Source organism: Microtus pennsylvanicus, chromosome 3 (genome assembly GCF_037038515.1).
Source record: "Microtus pennsylvanicus isolate mMicPen1 chromosome 3, mMicPen1.hap1, whole genome shotgun sequence".
Lineage (NCBI taxonomy): Eukaryota > Metazoa > Chordata > Mammalia > Rodentia > Cricetidae > Microtus > Microtus pennsylvanicus.
In genome coordinates, this window is record NC_134581.1 from 42,806,113 (window position 1) to 42,822,892 (window position 16,780).

Sequence of the window (16,780 nt, forward strand, 5' to 3'; positions counted from 1 at the left end):
TTTTATTTTTTTGGGGGGGGGAGAAGAATGAGGAGAGTTCTGAGAACGCAATCCACCACACCACAGCCAGAGGCCAGCCCCACACAGTCCACCATACCACAGTCAGAGAGGCCAGCACAGGCACAGGAAGAGCCTTCCTCTACACAGCATCTATGCAGGCGGCTGTTAAACTAAACAAGGAACCTATTTGATAATTTCCATGTTGTTTTCCAAAGAATTTGTTGAAATAGAAGCAGCTGGGCTGCGTTGGCCGGGTGCCAGGGACGCAGCCCAGCCGCTTCTATTTCAACAGAGTGGCACCCCACGTTGGGTGCCAAAATGTAGGCGGTGTAATAACCAGGCTAGCTTAATATGAAAGAGCAAATTTTAATGAAGGAATAGTTTACAACACCAGGGATCCAGCGATGAGCGGGAGATATGGGCTCATACCACTAGATTTATATGTAAACATTAGCCCGAGGCGAACACGCCCCCCATTGGGCGGAGTTTCCCCTACAAGAATTGGTTCAGCCTGTTCTGAAACTTTCTTTTTCTATCCCATCCTATGGGATATCCTTTATATCAGTTATACATAAAGTACAGCTGATCATAATTCACTTAACTGATTGTACACATAGGTAATCTCATTTGTTTAGGTTATACATATAAACCAAATATCCTGTTGATAATTAGAAAAACTAACCAACAATAAAAATAGTTTTAAACTGGGTGGTGGTGGTACACGCCTACAGTTCCAACACTCAGGAGACAGAGATGCGTAGATCTCTGTGAGTTTGAGGCCAGCCTGGTCTACAAAGTGTGTTCTAGGACAGCCAGAGCTGTTACACAGAGAAACCCTGTCTTGAACATATATATACATGTATATTTAGATTTATTATTATTGTGTCTGTATGCTGTGTGTGGCAGTATGAATACCATAGTGAGCACCTGGAGGCCAGAGGACACCTGCGGGGTTAGTTCTCTCCTTCCACCTTGACATGGGTTCTAGGAATTGAACTCAGGGCTCCAGGCTTGCACAGTAAGAACTGTTAGCTGCTGAGCCATCGCATTGGCCCCTAATAAAAATGTCCTAAAAATTCATTGTTTATGTCTACCTGCCATTACTCTTTCCCTCATTCCCTTTCCCTCTCTTTTCTGACATAGAGTCTCACTACAGAGCCCAGGCTGGCCCCAAACGGGCAATCTTCCTGCCTTAGGTTCCCAAGTGCTGAGATTATAGGTGTGTACCATCGGCTCATTTACATCATTTTCATCTGAGAGTGGGGTGAAGGCGGACCACAAGCTGCCCTCTTTTGTATTCCAGGGGGTTAATGGTATAATGTGAAATAGGTCACCAGCTAATACAGACAGACGAATGAGTATTTCTAAAGCTGACCATTATGACTTAAAAGCATGCAGGGATGATGGAGAATGATATTACTGTCCACTGAGCAGACACAAGTTCCACCTGTGAGGAAGTGGTAATGGTACAGTTGTGTTGTCTTGACAGCAAAAAAAGGCATTCAATAATTGCTTAAGGCAGAGTGGGAACATATCCTGGGGTGTACAGATACAGTCAGTGTGCAGTACTGGTTAATAAGGAATAGGAAGAAAAACAAGAGGAGAATTTGAACAAGTCTTCACTGCCCCCCAAGGGGGGAAAATCAATGAACACGAGTGGTGTGGGAGGTCCTTCTGTCTATGTTTTGCTTTTATTGGTTAATGAATAAAGAACTGGCTTGGCCTATAGCATGGGAGGAGGAGGGCAGAGTTAGAGAGATGCTATGTAGCCACTGCTGGAGATAGATGTGCTGAAACTTTGCTGGTAGGCCACGACCTCGTGGTGATATACAGATGAATAGAAATGGGTTAAATTAAGATGTAAGAATTAGCCAGTGAGAAACTAGAGCTAATGGGCCAAGCAGTGTTTTCATGAATACAGTTTCTGTGTGATTATTTCTGTTCTGGGCAGCCGGGAAGAACAAGCTGCTCCTTACAACAGCTAATGGGCCAAGCAGTGATTTAACTAATACAGTTTCTGTGTGATTATTTCGGGTCTAAGCTAGCTGGGTGGCCGGGAAGAACAAGTGGCCTCCTTCCAACACATGAGGAACAAACTTCATTCTTAAAGACATACAAATTTAGACACAGGACACCATTTTACATCAGATCAAGACTCACTTTAGTCTTGGGTACCAAATGCCACCAAGGATGAGGCACAACTCCTTCACCTAGCTGGGGAGCAATCTGACAATATCTTTAAAGCCCAAGATGGCACACCCTTCAACCTAAAATGCTGATTCCAGCAGAGGACCTGGTGCCTGTGTGCACAGCAACACGAACACAGTAGTGTATGGTGTGGGGCGGTGCGTGGCAGTGCAGGGCGGTGGGGGAATGGGGTGGTGTGTGGGAGGGAGGACTTAGCTAGACTCTGGGCCTTGGGTGTGTTCTTAGGTGGCATGATGGGAACCTGGACACTGTATTCCTAAGTGGAACCTAATGGAAGAAGGGGAGCAGGGAGGGTTAAGTGTACTAGGTGCTGTGGAAGAGGAGCTAGCTCTCAGCAAGGGCTGGGAAACAACACGGGGAAATTGCACCTGGATAATCAGTATGGAGAACTTTATTTTTTAAAATGCAAACAGGGGTGGGTACTGATAACCTGCCCATCTTCCAATCAGAAGGGATTCCAATGCTCTGGGAAGGGCAGGTTTACCAGTTGGAAAGTCCAGTTGGCGTAGAGAAGACCAAACCAACGTTGACTTTAGGGCCAGGTGCTCAAAGCACACCAGGGTGTCAGGGGTCAAATTTGCTAAGTTTTTAAACTTGTTTTTGGCTTTCCCCTGGGTCAGGGACTGCTCTACTTCTCATCTCCCTGGAGGTCAGAGCTGAACCCCAGGGCTACTGTCCAGAAAGGGAACAAGAGAAAAGAAGGGAAGCCCAAGAGATGCCTATATTTTAGACCAGAAAGGCCTCATCCCACAGTTCTCTATGTACCCTTCCCTCAACCCTACAGCATCCAGAGAACTTGCTTCTGGTCACTCAGGAGGTAATAACCATTACTTACCTGAAGTTATTTTGCTCACTACTGAAACTGTTCCTGAAGATTTTCCAGACAAACCAGAACTGGACCATGGGTTTGATGGAGGAAAGTCCTTGCCTGGATTTGGAAGCACGCCATTTCTTATATTTATTCCTAGTAGAGAAGAAAATGAACTTAAAATGCAAAATAAACCAGACAGACAGAAGTAGTGGTACATCTCACAACGGAATATTAGTTAGCCCTAAAAAGAATAGGGTCTTGCCATCTGCTGTGACATGGACTTTAGCCCAAGGGAAACAAGCTGACACACAAAGAAAAAGACTGCATGATCTCACTCACACGGGGAAGCTAAAAATAAAAAAAATTAAAAAATACAGAGATCATAAAATAAATATATAGAAATAATTGAAAAAACAAAACAAAACCTAAAACCCTAAAAACCAAGCCTACAGTTGTTGCCAGGGGGCACAGGGACAAACAGAAGGGATATGAAAGTGACAGTCGGAGACCAGAGTAGGATCTGCTATCCCACCATGACTAAAAGTCCATTACCTGAGGACCACAGGTAACAAAACTCAACTACATACGAAAGCCTTCCTGAAAGTGTACATTTTTGTTGTTCTTGCCATAAAAACAATTAATGGTAACTCCATGAGAGAGTGGATACTTTGTCACTGTTAGGTCCAAAGCAGCCCCACCCCTGGTGGCAGAACAGCTGACAATGAGGTCGATTACAGTCTGGCTCAGCTCAGGCTGGACTCTGACTAGGTAAACAGAAGGATTGCAGCTGATAAGAAAAGCCCCGAATCAGCATTCCTTTGACACATGTGAAGTGGGTTTCTGTTTGTCAGGAAGAGCCAGTATTTCCTTATCCCCCAATACAGTAGACAACCTCTAGTAATGGGTGCCTAGTTCCCTACTAATACATACTGTAACACACATCAAAGTCCCCAGACTAGCTCCCAGGTTATTTTGGCTTGCATGCCTCTCCCACCCGCAGCTACCAGCTGCCCTTAAAACTGGCAAGGCTTTCCCAACTTTTGCTAGTCTCTCTGACTTCCAATAGATAGCCACAGCAGATCTGAATTTCCCCAAACGGTTCCTTCTACCCATGGAGTGGTCCATTTTGGGGGTTCCACTGCACCCTTGCTGCAGTGGTTTGAAGAGGAATGGCCCCCATAGGCTCATATATTTGACTGCTTGGACATTAGGGATTACTGCCACTTGAGAGGGATTAAGAGGTGTGATTTTGTTGGAAGAAGTGTGTCACTGGGGATGGGCTTTGGTTTCAAAAGCACAAGCCAGGCCCAGTGCCCCTCTCTTCCTCCTGCCTATGGATCTGGATGAAGAACCCTTCCAGTTCCTTCTCTAGCACCATGACTGTCTATGTGCCACCATGCTGACAATAGACTAAACTGCAAGCCAGTCCCAACTAAATGCTTTCCTTTATAAGAGCTGCTGTGGCATGGTGTCTCTTCATAGCAACAGCACAGTGATTAAGACACTTACAGTCACCCTAGTGTGTTTCTTGCTATTTATGAGTAACCTGTGACATGATGTTAGACGCCTTGATCAGACACAGTAAAGATCATTTGAAATGTAAAATAAATCTTATACGAAATTTCAAAAATAAAATACAGAACACACGAAATTTCTGTGGTGCAAAACCCCCTAGAAACCGATGATGATGTCATCTGACAGATGCGAAGGGAAGAGGCCATCTTTGCGTGGACCGTGTTGTCTCATTCGAGAGTACTCTGAGAAGTTTTCTTGGGCCTCAACTAACAGATTAGTCCACGTCTAGACTTTCTGCTGCTCTCCCTCAGCAGGACTCCCTCAGGACTCCTAAACATTCTCGTTTGTCCTCTTCCCAGATGACTTCTTGTCTGTCACTCACTCAAGTTCTCTCCATTTCCCACCCCCACCCCATGCTCTGCAGCCCTTGGTTTCCTTTTGTGTCTGTTGTCTGAGGCTCCACTTTCTCACGAGGCCTGGACCACCCTCGATGTTAGCTGCTGCTGACTTCACTGTGCCAACAAGCCTCATTAATGCTGCTTCTTCCCACGCAAGGCCACCCAGGACAGAACAGAGAAGCCTTGAAGCTGACCTCAAGACAAACCTCTGCCATGCTCCATGACCTTGCCGATGCCAGGCTCTACAGCTGTTCTTTAGAGCTGAGGCTCACCCACCCTTTTATCATCCTCCTTCCGCCTGGATCCCTCCACACTCGTCACCCCGGGGAACTAACGGTCTAGATGTCTAGGACCGCAATGTCAAAACCCCGATAGCCGGCCTGGATTCACCACCCTCCCAACCACAAGGGAACACTTTAATGCATCTGGAGGTTTACTCCTGATTGTCTCGCAGACTGGCTCCCCTGCCTCTCACCCAGGTGACAGCTGTAACTTGCAGGCCCCTAACTGCAGACTCAAGTCTTCCAATTAACAACTTTCAAGGATTCTCTTATCTCAATTCTCTGGAAGAGAACCTATAAACACATGCGATCCCGGGGACAAAGACTGGGTATTGGTGACCAGCGGCCAGGCGCGGGCACCCTCTCGGTTACCAGGCAAGTAGCGAGAGTGCTTCAAGTAGTGCTGCTTCGCTGCAGATCGCTGGGTTGGCGTGTCTCTCCTCTGGGAGGAAGCCTGGGTCGAGACACTGGTTCCTGTGCCCACCGGCTCTGATGGCTTCAGGTCCAGAACGCTTTCAAACCTGAATCAAGAGAATGTGGTTTAAGTCAGGAGACAGGCACCGTGATACATCATCAGAGAGACCCTGGTGGCCCCAGATCCGAGCCAGCCTGCTCCCAGGGACAGCAGCACACTTGCCTGCCGAGGGTGTCATCGCTCTGTCTCTTCTTGTTTTTCACATCTATCCTGGTGAGAGAGGGACTGAAATCTAAGTCATCCAAGTCGGCCCATTCGTCGGAGCCCTTTGTGGACCTGGACATGAGACCCCATCGTCTCCTGCTCTTTGGCTTGAGCTCGCCATTCTTGTGTTCCAGGCCAGCGAGAGTTTTCTGCGTACACAGAAGAAGGAAAAGAAAAACCAACATTAACGGAGTTCATCTACCAATAATCTGTGCGTATGCTTGAGTGTGTGTGTGTGTGTCTGTCTGTGTGCATGCTGGGGACGGAATCCGCAGCTTGTACATAATAGCTAGGTGCTGTATATTACCCTGAGCCATAACCTCAGCCCACGTGCAATTTCTATTCCTGCATTTCCTTTGTTACAGCAGGAAGGACCTGGAGTCCCTGCAGACCTCATTCATCTGCAAGGGCAGCTGTGGAAAGTGCAGACCCACACTGCCTGCCTCCAACTCATTCTGCACCAACCACAGTTTTTCATTTCTCTTTTTTTGTAAACAAAAGTTCACAGAGTTCCATGGAACAAGAATGTAAGAGAGGAAGATATAATAAAGTATCCCTATTATCCTCCTGATGCTGTGATAGAGTGGAACAATTCCAGGTTCTGGTCTGTCCTGCTGAGGAACCTGAGGCGACAGTCCCGGTCAAGAGTAGACAGCAATGAATGAATACATGCATGCTTGTGCTCAGCGCACGCTCTCCATGCACAAAGGCCAGTGCCCAGCCCGTGGACTGGTGCTGTGCACACAGAGGGTGGGGCTTCCCACCTCAATGCACCCAGTTAGGAAAGCCCTTGGCTGGGGAGGTGGTGCTGCGGCTCTAAGCACATGCTGCTCCTGCGGAGGACTGGAGTTCAGCTCTTAGCACCCACATCAGACAGCTTGTAATCATGACCGTAATTCACCAGAGAATTCAACACTTCTGACCTCGGAGCACGCATGCGCGCACGTGCATACACACACACACACACACACACACACACACACACACACACACATTTACAAAATGAAAATAAATCTTAAGAAGAAAAAAGATTCCCTCCTAGGCATGCCCACAGGCTAACCTAATTGAGACAATTCCTCACCAGACTTGGTCCCCAGATGAGTCTACATTGCATCAGGCTGACAAAGCAAACCACCACAGGGCATAAGATTCTTCTGACATATTAGAAATATGGCTAAATTCTAACTTGGGCCTTTGTTATAACAGACAAGCAATTATTGCAAATCTTTGTCACTCTGCTGTATTACATCTAATGATGCAAGCAATGGCTTTTCAGTAACCTGGGAATTATCTCTGGTACAATCTTTGATGTACAGAACTAGTACAACGGGATTTCCAAACAGGTCACTTCCCAGTCTTGAGAAGGTGTAAAGTACCAAGAGATGGATGCCCACAGCCCTGGGACATACGCATTGTATGGGTTGGGATCCTGGTGGACAGTTGTCCAGAAAAGGGCCCTCTTGTGCATGAAGGTCTCAGGGCGTGAGACGTGACAGCATTGCGCAAAGGGTAACTCCGGTCCTCTGGCAGGTTGTCATTCTACTGATCCAACACACACTGTTTATTTAAAAATTGGCTGAACAAAGATTTGTGCTCACTTAACAGCCCAGCATTGACATCAATTCATAATAATAATATAAAACAGTCTATAGACAGAAGAATGACTTCAGCTCCTTAGGATTTTCATTACAGGTATTAGGACCTTCCATTGTCAAGAACAAACAGGTCTGGGAGAGGGGACATAAGCTAAAGTCTTCTTCCTCATATGAAGAAACCAACTCTGTAGGGATGAGAACAATGCCCAGTGCTTACTGACATATTAGTTAGGGTTTCTTTAGCTGTGAGAAAACACCATGGCCAAAAGCACTGTACGGAGGAAATAGCTTATTTCTTTTCCAATCCATCTCTGAGGGAAGTCAGGGCAGGAGCTCAAGCAGGGCAGGCACCTGGAGGCAGGAACAGGAACAGAAGCCATGGCAACTGTCTTGCTCCTCAAGTTTTGCTCATCTTGCTTTCTTATACACCCCAGAATCACCAAGGGTGGGACCACATATAGTGGTCCCTCCCACATCAACCACTAATTAAAAAAAATACACCACAGGCTTGGCCACAGGCCAATATAATGGGGGGGTATTTTCTCACTTGAGGTTCGCTCTTCTCAACTAACTCTAGCTTGTATCAAACTGACATAAAATATGCTAGTACTATATATATTTTGATATTATATACTAGGTACTATTCTAAATTCTTCTCAAGTATTAACAAATTCATTCCTCAAAACATTTACATTAGGTGAACATTATAATTGTTTCTATTTAACGGGTGAGATATATGGAGAGAAGCCAGGTAACTTACTTAAGGGTACCAAGCTGTTGAAGAGCAGAACTCTGCTTACAGAGTCCAGCTTGCTACCATTACTCCAGGTGCTAGCAGGAGTGTGTGATGGTTTGAATTAGAATGTCCATAGGCTCAGCTGTTTGAGTACTGGGTCTCCAGTTGGTGGTGCTGTTTGGCTAGGGTTAGGACGTGTGCCCTAGCTGGAGGGAGTATGTCACTGGGGTGGGCTTTGTGGTTTTAAAGTCATGCACCATCCCAGTGTGCTCTCTTTGCTTGGTGTCTGCAGCTCAAGAAGTGAGCCCTCCGCCTCCTGCCCCTACTGCCATGCCTTTGTTCTGCTGTCATAGGCTCTGAAACCATCTGCCCAAATAAACCCCTTCTCTAAGTCACCTTTGTCATGGTGTTTATCAGAGCAACAGCAAAAGACCTAATACAGAACGGTACTGTTAATGGAAAAGGCAGAAACTGAATTCAGATTTTCTATCAAGGGCCTTCTCAAAATGCCATGGTACTGGGGAAATACATGTGTAAGATTCCATGCACCGAAAAGGAAAATATTTCACACAATATTTGTAGCCAGAAGAGAATTAACTGAGACTATAGTTTCTTTGTGAACACGTGACACTTACTGGCTGAAGAGTCTTATTGTGGAGGGATGGGAAGAATGTTGGGCTTGGCTTGCCCTCCTGAAGATGGTTGAGCTGATCTGTCCTGGAAGCTTCACCTTTGTAGGGGTACACAAAATGCTGAGGGGGCTGACTGGTTTGGTTTGGTCGTGAAGAAATCAGTGTATGTGCCTTGGGTGGGGGCTGGGCAGGAGGGGCTGGCTTGATGTGAGGAGGTGGGGCTGCCTTGTCTTGGACATCTTTCTGTGGTTTTCCTGAATCCCGTGTGATGCTGCCCAGTGGGTGTCCAATCTGGAAGTAAGGATACCGAAGTGCCTGGAATGACAAATGGGGCATTAGAAGAAAAGTCCAGAAGGGACAGTAAACACCATCACGACCAGTGGACTAGAGTTCACGTGGCCTGTTCACTATAGGCTCTTAGCCCCAACTTGCTATAAAATAATATGCTGTATTGGTGACCCCCTTCTGTTTGTCCATATCTAAGTTAATATAAAATTTACATATTAGTTACAATACTTAAAACTATTTGGAAAAAGCAGATGGTATGAATCTGGGAATGGTGGGACATGCCCATAATCCTAGCACCCAGGACAGCAAAGGCAGGAGGATCAGAAGTTAAAGGCTACACTTGGTCAAACAGAAAGTTCAGGCTGGATTATATATATAGGATTTTGTCTCAAAACCAACTAACCAACAACGAGAACAGCAAAGCAGGCAGGAGGTATCTGCCATACCCAGGCTGCACCAAGAGTGCAGGCCTTCCCAGAAGACATGGGTTGGCTGCCAGTTGATCGATAACTGAGTTTCTGGTTAACCAATGCATAAACCTTAAAGTGCAAAAACTTACAATTCCTTATGAAATTCTATATGTATTCCCCGAATTTGCTGATGGAAGCACTGAAAATAACAGCATTTTCTTAATGAGTCTGCATCATAAACATCTATAATTAGTGTGTGTAAATGCAGCTCAGAGGCCTGGACTATGGCACGTAACTAGAAAGAATTCTTTGCAGCCCCTGGCATTTTTGAAAGTCTGATCTGATTTGGGGGCATTTTTAGCTTTTCTGATACCATTTCATCCATTCGTTTTAGTTATATGAGTTTTGTTGTATTTGTTTAACTTAATATTTTATAGGTATCCTATAGAAAATAAAGGGGCTCATCAGAAATTTTCCTTGCTGCCCTAAAACCATTTGTGAATTTTACCATCAGAAGTGCATGGCCTTTCTAACCGTGTCTGACCAGCCAGAGGCTGCTGGCACCAGGTTGTGGCTGCCTCTTTAGGATGTTGAGAAAGAACTTTCCACCCATTTAACTATCCCCAGCTGTCACCTCTCCAGCTACCACAGATTCTACCTCCACCCCGGCACTTTCTTCCGACAGCTCTGCTGCTTCTAGATAAAGGCTTACAGATCATCTTCTCTGGCCAGAGTTGGTCATTTATTTGATGCTCTGAGCAATGTGATTAATTGTTCACGAGCCAAGCCGACAAAGGCTCAAACAGAACTAATGTAAAAACCAGGCTTGCAGGCAGCAGGTGAGGGACAAGGGCTGCCTTGGCTCTTTTGGGTACATTTCATAATTTAGCAGTGTGGCGCAGGGGAAAGTAGGTGGGAAGACATTTGGAAGCCCCGCCACCTGGATTCTAGGCAGCTGCACTATCTGTACCAGTTACTGAATAAGTGATTAGGGAAAATCATTCTCACTTTCTAAAATTTAATTTTCTTACCTACAGAAGGGAAAACAAAAATATTTACTGCATAGAATCGTCATTAGGTTGAAATGACATAAAACATACCACGGCATGTACAAAGTACATGAAAATGCCAGCTGCAATTACTCTGTAGCCTGGCTGTGTCTGTCGGCCGCTCTGTCTTTGCTGTCTGTACATGAGGGAGCTGGTTTGGTAAGCTTCATTTCAACAGTCAGTGCTGGCTTGTCACCAAAATACTGACAATCTGAACTCATAGAGAACACTTTAAAAATACCTTTGAAGACAGACAGACACATACATACTTCTTTTCTGAGCCATTCTTTATTCATTGGCAGTTTTATGTTTATTTTCTTTATTTGTTATTTTTTTCTGTTTTGAGACAGAGTTTCTCTGTGTAGCCCTGGCTGTCCTGGAAATCCCCTGTTGACCAAACTGGCCTTGAACTCAGAGATGTGCCTGTTTCTGGTTCCTGAGTACTGGGACTAAAGGTGTGTGCCACGGTGCCCTGCTGACAATTTTATATTTATTTTCGTTTGTAGAATATATATATATATATATATATATATCACACATTGTGATATATATTATCAGATACCAATATTAATGTTCAAAGCAAATAAGACTGTTTAATCTTAACTATTTTGATTATGCCCAACAAGTTTCAGATTACTTTAAAGTCCCCCTATATTTTCAGTCATGTTACCAAATGAAATCTTGTCATGTAATTCACTGAAATACCCAGTGTTAGGCATAGCTTTCCTAGGAAACACTTCAAACAGAACAAAACCAGGCAAACCTGACTAGCGGTCGGTCGTTTCTTGGGATCCCACTGCAGCAGGTCTCTGAGGAGCTGAATGGCTTCACTGCTAGCATTTGGAATCAGAGTCTTTAAGTTATTGGGTATGCACTGGGGCCAGAGGAAATTCATAGCACTTGACAGCTGGTAGCCTTCAGGCCAGTCAGTCTGCAGGAAAAGACAGGAAACGCTTCTGAGCCGGTGCCGTGACTGGGGTTAGGAGTCTTCACGAGTGCCCGGAACCAGAGGCGATGGTCACGTGACTCCACTGGGCAGGTGTAGATGATGAGGCCCAGCTCCCCTAACACAGACTACAGAATATGAAATCTGAGAGACAGCGGGAAAGACAGTGACTCGCCGCCAGCTCAGCTTGTTTTACAACCTTTACAGGAGACTGTCCACCTCGGGAGGACAGGGGATTGAAGTTCATAGTATTTTCTCTGCTGTGCCCCCTGACACACGAGTTTTGGAAATTGCTAGCATGGTATCTTTGAGGAGGAAGACCAAATAAAATGAAGTAAAGCAAAATACCTATTCCTGGCCCGGTAGATCTGTGAAACTCCATGTGTTCCTGTATCGCCAATGACTAAATATTTACACTGAGAGGACTAGCAGAGACACAGCTGCCCTCTCCACATCCCGGTTCTCATGTTCCACATCTGGGGCCCTGGAGGCTGGAGTGAACGCTGGGAAATCTGAACGGCGAGGCTCGAGGCTCCTCTGGTCCTAACACTATTGCTTTGTAAGGCATACCCTGATAGAATTTTGACCCCTCCCTGGAGCCAGCAGGCACCATGTACACATTCCACTCAGACAGTTCTTGGGTGAATGCTGAGTGCCCTGAAATAATTCAATATAAACCCTTCTCTTAAAAATGTCACTGACCTTAAAAGACAAAAAATAGGACATTTATTTTAAAATACAGTAATGAAAAATGACAAAGGCCACCAGAGGGGTAGATATGGATACAATGAGGAAGGAAGCCAGCAGAGGACTTTGAAAGCCTTATCGTTAAAAGGCTTAATGGCAGTAATGACCTAGACAAACAATTTTAAAAAAAATAAACTTTTTCTAGCATGTTTCAGGCCCTAGATTTGATACCTAGGATACCTAGTACCACACACAGATACACACGCACACACACAGACACACACAAAGAAAAAATGGGGAAGGGGGGGAATAAAGATCGAATTCATAAGAGCAATAGTACAGGGAGCTGGGGAGATAGAGACAAGACTAATCTATTAATAGCAAAGAACACAGATACAGCAGAGACTGGAGAAGCAGTGGGGAGGAGTGCCACTGAGTCCTGTGGAGGAAGAAGGGGTCTTGACGGTCACTAAAGAGACATTCATTCAGACGAGAGACAGAAATGGGGACATTCCAGGGTACAGAGCCAGGCTGGGCACTGCAATGAAGCAAGGAGTTGAGGGGCTGAGCAATGAGTGAATACTTTCAAGCAAGGACCAGACTGTAACCAGGAAGGAAAATCTAGTTACAGACTGACTGAAAGATAAGCTGGAGGGAAAAGCCTGGAAGATGGGGGGGGGGGGCAAGCAATGATGCCCACAGTTCCAGCTCCAATTCTGCAAAGACAAAAACAGCCTCAGCTGAGCATGGTGGCGCATGCCTTTACTCCTGGCAGAGGCAGAGGCAGGTGGACCTCTGTGGAGTCCAGGCCAGCCTGGGCTACATGGTGAGACCTGGTCTCAAAAACACAAATCCAAACTCAAACCCAACAAACTCCAGAGCGATATGAACTCAGTCTCAAGACTGGCCCTCTAAGAACCATGATGAGACCACATGAAGAAAGGAAGCAAGTTAAATGGTCAGCCCTGAGCTTCAAGGGATTTCAGTCAGAGGCGATGGAGCAAGAAGAAAGGCCCCAAACAGCATTAAGGGTCTGAACAGCTGTATAGGAGAGAGAGAAGCAGGGGTGCAGATTGCCTTCGTGCGCATATGAATGGAGAAATTCTGTAAAGGGATGAGATGATGTCCAGAGGAAGTAGAGAGATCCATGACAAACACCGCAGCTGTAAGCAGAACAAAGGGGAGAAGCTGGCTTTGCTAGGGGACCTGAGCACAGGAGCACGGTCAAGGTCAAGAGAGAGACTCTAGAGCAGTCTCGAGAGTTGGTGCTGCAGCACTGTGGAGAGGCAGAGCAGGAAGCTGCTGCCTATGGCTCATGGTCTATGGCATTACCTTCTTCGGTGTTCCCAACACTTGGCAAATTTTGAAAATCGTGTCAATTTCACTGGCCCCAGGGAAAAGAGGCCGGAGGGTGTACACCTCTGCCATGATGCAGCCCACTGCCCAGACATCAATGGGGGAGCTGTAGTTGGTAGACCTCAGGAGAACTTCTGGAGCCCTATACCTGAAAAGAAAAGTCAACAGCTAGCTATTGCGTCTACTGGTCAGAAAGTAAATTCATTAACAAGTAACTCTTAATTAAAGTATATATATTTTCCTAAATCCAGTGTGATACATGGGCTTACAAGGACTTGACAACTGTTATGGCCAATAATAAAAAAATAATAGTTTTAGGGTTGTGGAGATAGCTCAGTGGGTAAGGACACTTGCATGCCAAGTATGAGGACCTGAGTTCAAATCCCTAGCACCCAAGTAAAAAGTCAGCCATGGCTTCATGTGCCTGTTACTCCAGCATTCAGGAGCAGAGGCAGGGGATTTCATGCACTTACTGGCTAGCAAGCCTAGCCAAAAAGGTGAGCTTTTCAGCTCACTGAGAGACCCTGTCTCAAGGAAATAAGGCTGACAGTGATAGAGGAAGACACTCAATGTCCTCCTCTAGCCTCTCCATAGGTATGAGCACCTACACAGTCACTTGTATGTACTATATACATGTATACAATACATATACTCTATACACACATGCAAGAGAGAGAGGGAGGAAGGAAGGACAGAAGAGAAATAAAAGACATTGGGATCTACTCTAAGCCTTCTAAACCTTTTCCATTTCTGACTCTATTTCATGAGAAATTTTTATACCTCCTCAGGTATATAGGTATATTAAATAAGCATAAAAATTTAAGAAACTACATTCATTTTAATCAATTCTGTAGTATACACATAATTTTACTATTTATTAAAGATGAAAGCAAAAATTTACCTAATGATTTTTTTTTTCAAGACAGGGTTTCTCTATGTAGCCTGGCTGTCCTGGAACTTTCTATATAGACCAGGCTGGCCTTGAACTCAGATATCTGCCTGCCTCTGCCTTCCGAGTGCTGGGACTAATGGCGTGTACCATCACATGTGGCAAGACAGAGTGTTAGGTAGCCCAGGCTGGCCAATATCACTCTGTAGCCAAGGGTGACCTTGGACTTCTGCTCCTCCTGCCCCCATCTCCCGGTGCTGGGATTACAGGCATGAGCCAGCACAGCTGGTTGAATGAGGTGCTGAGGGTTGATCCAGGACTCAATGCATGGTTGGTGGGTACTCTATTCGCTGAGCCATAGTCTCAGCCCTATCTAGTGTCTTCCTCTTCAAAAAAATATTTATTTATTATTTATTTATTTATTTATTTATTATGTATAAAACATTCTGCTTCCATGAATGCCACATGTCAGAAAAGAGTGCCAGATCTCATTACAGATGGCTGTGAGCCACCATGTGGTTGCTGGGAATTGAACTCAGGACCTCTGGAAGAACAGCCAGTGCTTTTAACCACTGAGCCATCTCTTCAGCCCTGACTTCCTTTAAACGAAACTTCACTAGCAAATCAAACACCAATTTTAAAAGTCAAACTCTCTAACACAATCCAATCCAAAGAGATACTGGGAATGGTAGAAAAATATTATTAAAAGTCTTTGTTTTTCTACAGCTAAACTATTACGTTATTCTACAAGAGCAAAAAATCCATCCACATCACTGCAGTTATAACATACGATAGTCTTGAATCTGAGCTGCAAGGCTTTGAGCAGCCTCATTGGCATTGTGTGGCAGGCAGCATACACACTGAAGAGCACACACGCCATGTCTTCGGAGCCAAAGCAGCAGTGAAGTCCTGCATGCAACCTGGGGTCACAGCCAGAAATTCTGAATCATCACACAGTTGATTCTGAGTTAGTTCTCAGTTGTACACTCAGAAGCCTTTCACCATTGCCCGATTTTTCACAACCTCACATTCGGTTACCTGACCACATGCAGGACTGCAGCCCACATCTTTAAAAGGCTAGACTCGATTCTCCCCGAGTTTTCTACTAAGCATGTGTCTACAGGAGTCTCTTCTCCCTTCTCTTCCAATGCCTTTAAAGAATTCTGAGTGTGGGTGTGTGCACAGGAGACAGGAGGTGTTGGGTCCCTCCAGCAGGGGTTACAAATGGCTGGTTATAAGCCACCTGATGAGGGAGGGGGACTGCACTTGGGTCCTCTCCGAGACCAGACAAACTCTAGTGTTCAGCTACTTCTCTTGCATGCAGGAATTCCCTCTGCATCTTCAGAAACACAGGACGGAATTGGGTGGGAAAAAAAGAGAGAGCATGGAAGAAGGTTGTGGGGAAAATACTCTAGAAAAACTTTCATACAAAAATTATTTAGACAAGGGCTGGAGAATTGGCTTGGCCATTAAGAGCACAGGTTGCTTTTGCAGAGGAACCGGGTTCAATTCCCAGCACCTACATGACAGCTCACAACCATCTGTAATTCTAGTTCCAGAGGATCTGACCTGCTCAGGCACCAGGCACGCACATGGTACATGCACACACATATATGCAGGCAAAACACTCATACACATAAAATAAATATAAAAACTTTAAAAATTATTTAGACTGTGGACAGCATGTTGGCTTTCCTTTTAAAGTTGCTTTGAACACAAGCTTATATCTTCATTCAGTAACAAAATACCTGCAGTGTTTGAACTATTTGTGTCTTTTTAGTGAGAAGTTAATGCTTATGATTAATACTGTCCTCAGCATAAAGTTTTCTCGTTTCTGTTTTGTTTTTGAGACAGGGTTTCACTATGTAACCCTGGCCAGCCTGGAACTCACACTATAGACCAGGCTCACAAAGAACCACCTGCCTCCTGAGTGATGGGATTAAGAAATGTGTGTCACCACACCTGGCCTTATATATAAACTGTATCTTTTGAAAGAAGTATATTTAAGTAATTTTGAGAGAAAAAGCATTTACCATCTAGTAGACACATAGTCTGTGTACGGAGGTCTTGATCGGATTTCTCGGGCCAGTCCAAAGTCTGCAATTTTTACAAGTTCTGGTCCCATGCAGAGGAGGTTCTCAGGCTTTAGGTCCCGGTGGAAGAAGCCTGCAGAGACAGGGAAGGAATCCAAATGTATGCTCCTTTCTGTATCACACTCTGCAGCTCTAACATCTGACAACATCTGTAATAAACAACTCTAACATTTGAGATTTGTAACAAACGACCAGGCCTTCAGACTT

The 16,780-nt window shown here is 45.1% G+C and overlaps 1 protein-coding gene across 1 annotated transcript in view; it reads right to left on the reverse strand.

Moving 5' to 3' along the window:
- The window catches only part of Cilk1 (ciliogenesis associated kinase 1), a 42,631-nt gene that overhangs the window by 5,534 nt on the left and 20,317 nt on the right, over positions 1-16,780 (reverse strand). Inside the window, exons 5-11 of the mRNA XM_075965161.1 lie at positions 16,514-16,646; positions 13,568-13,739; positions 11,366-11,533; positions 8,859-9,170; positions 5,851-6,041; positions 5,586-5,734; positions 3,044-3,172 (exon numbers count right to left, since the gene is read on the reverse strand). Coding sequence (XP_075821276.1) covers positions 3,044-3,172; positions 5,586-5,734; positions 5,851-6,041; positions 8,859-9,170; positions 11,366-11,533; positions 13,568-13,739; positions 16,514-16,646 — 1,254 coding nt within the window. The remainder of the gene's footprint in view (positions 1-3,043; positions 3,173-5,585; positions 5,735-5,850; positions 6,042-8,858; positions 9,171-11,365; positions 11,534-13,567; positions 13,740-16,513; positions 16,647-16,780) is intronic.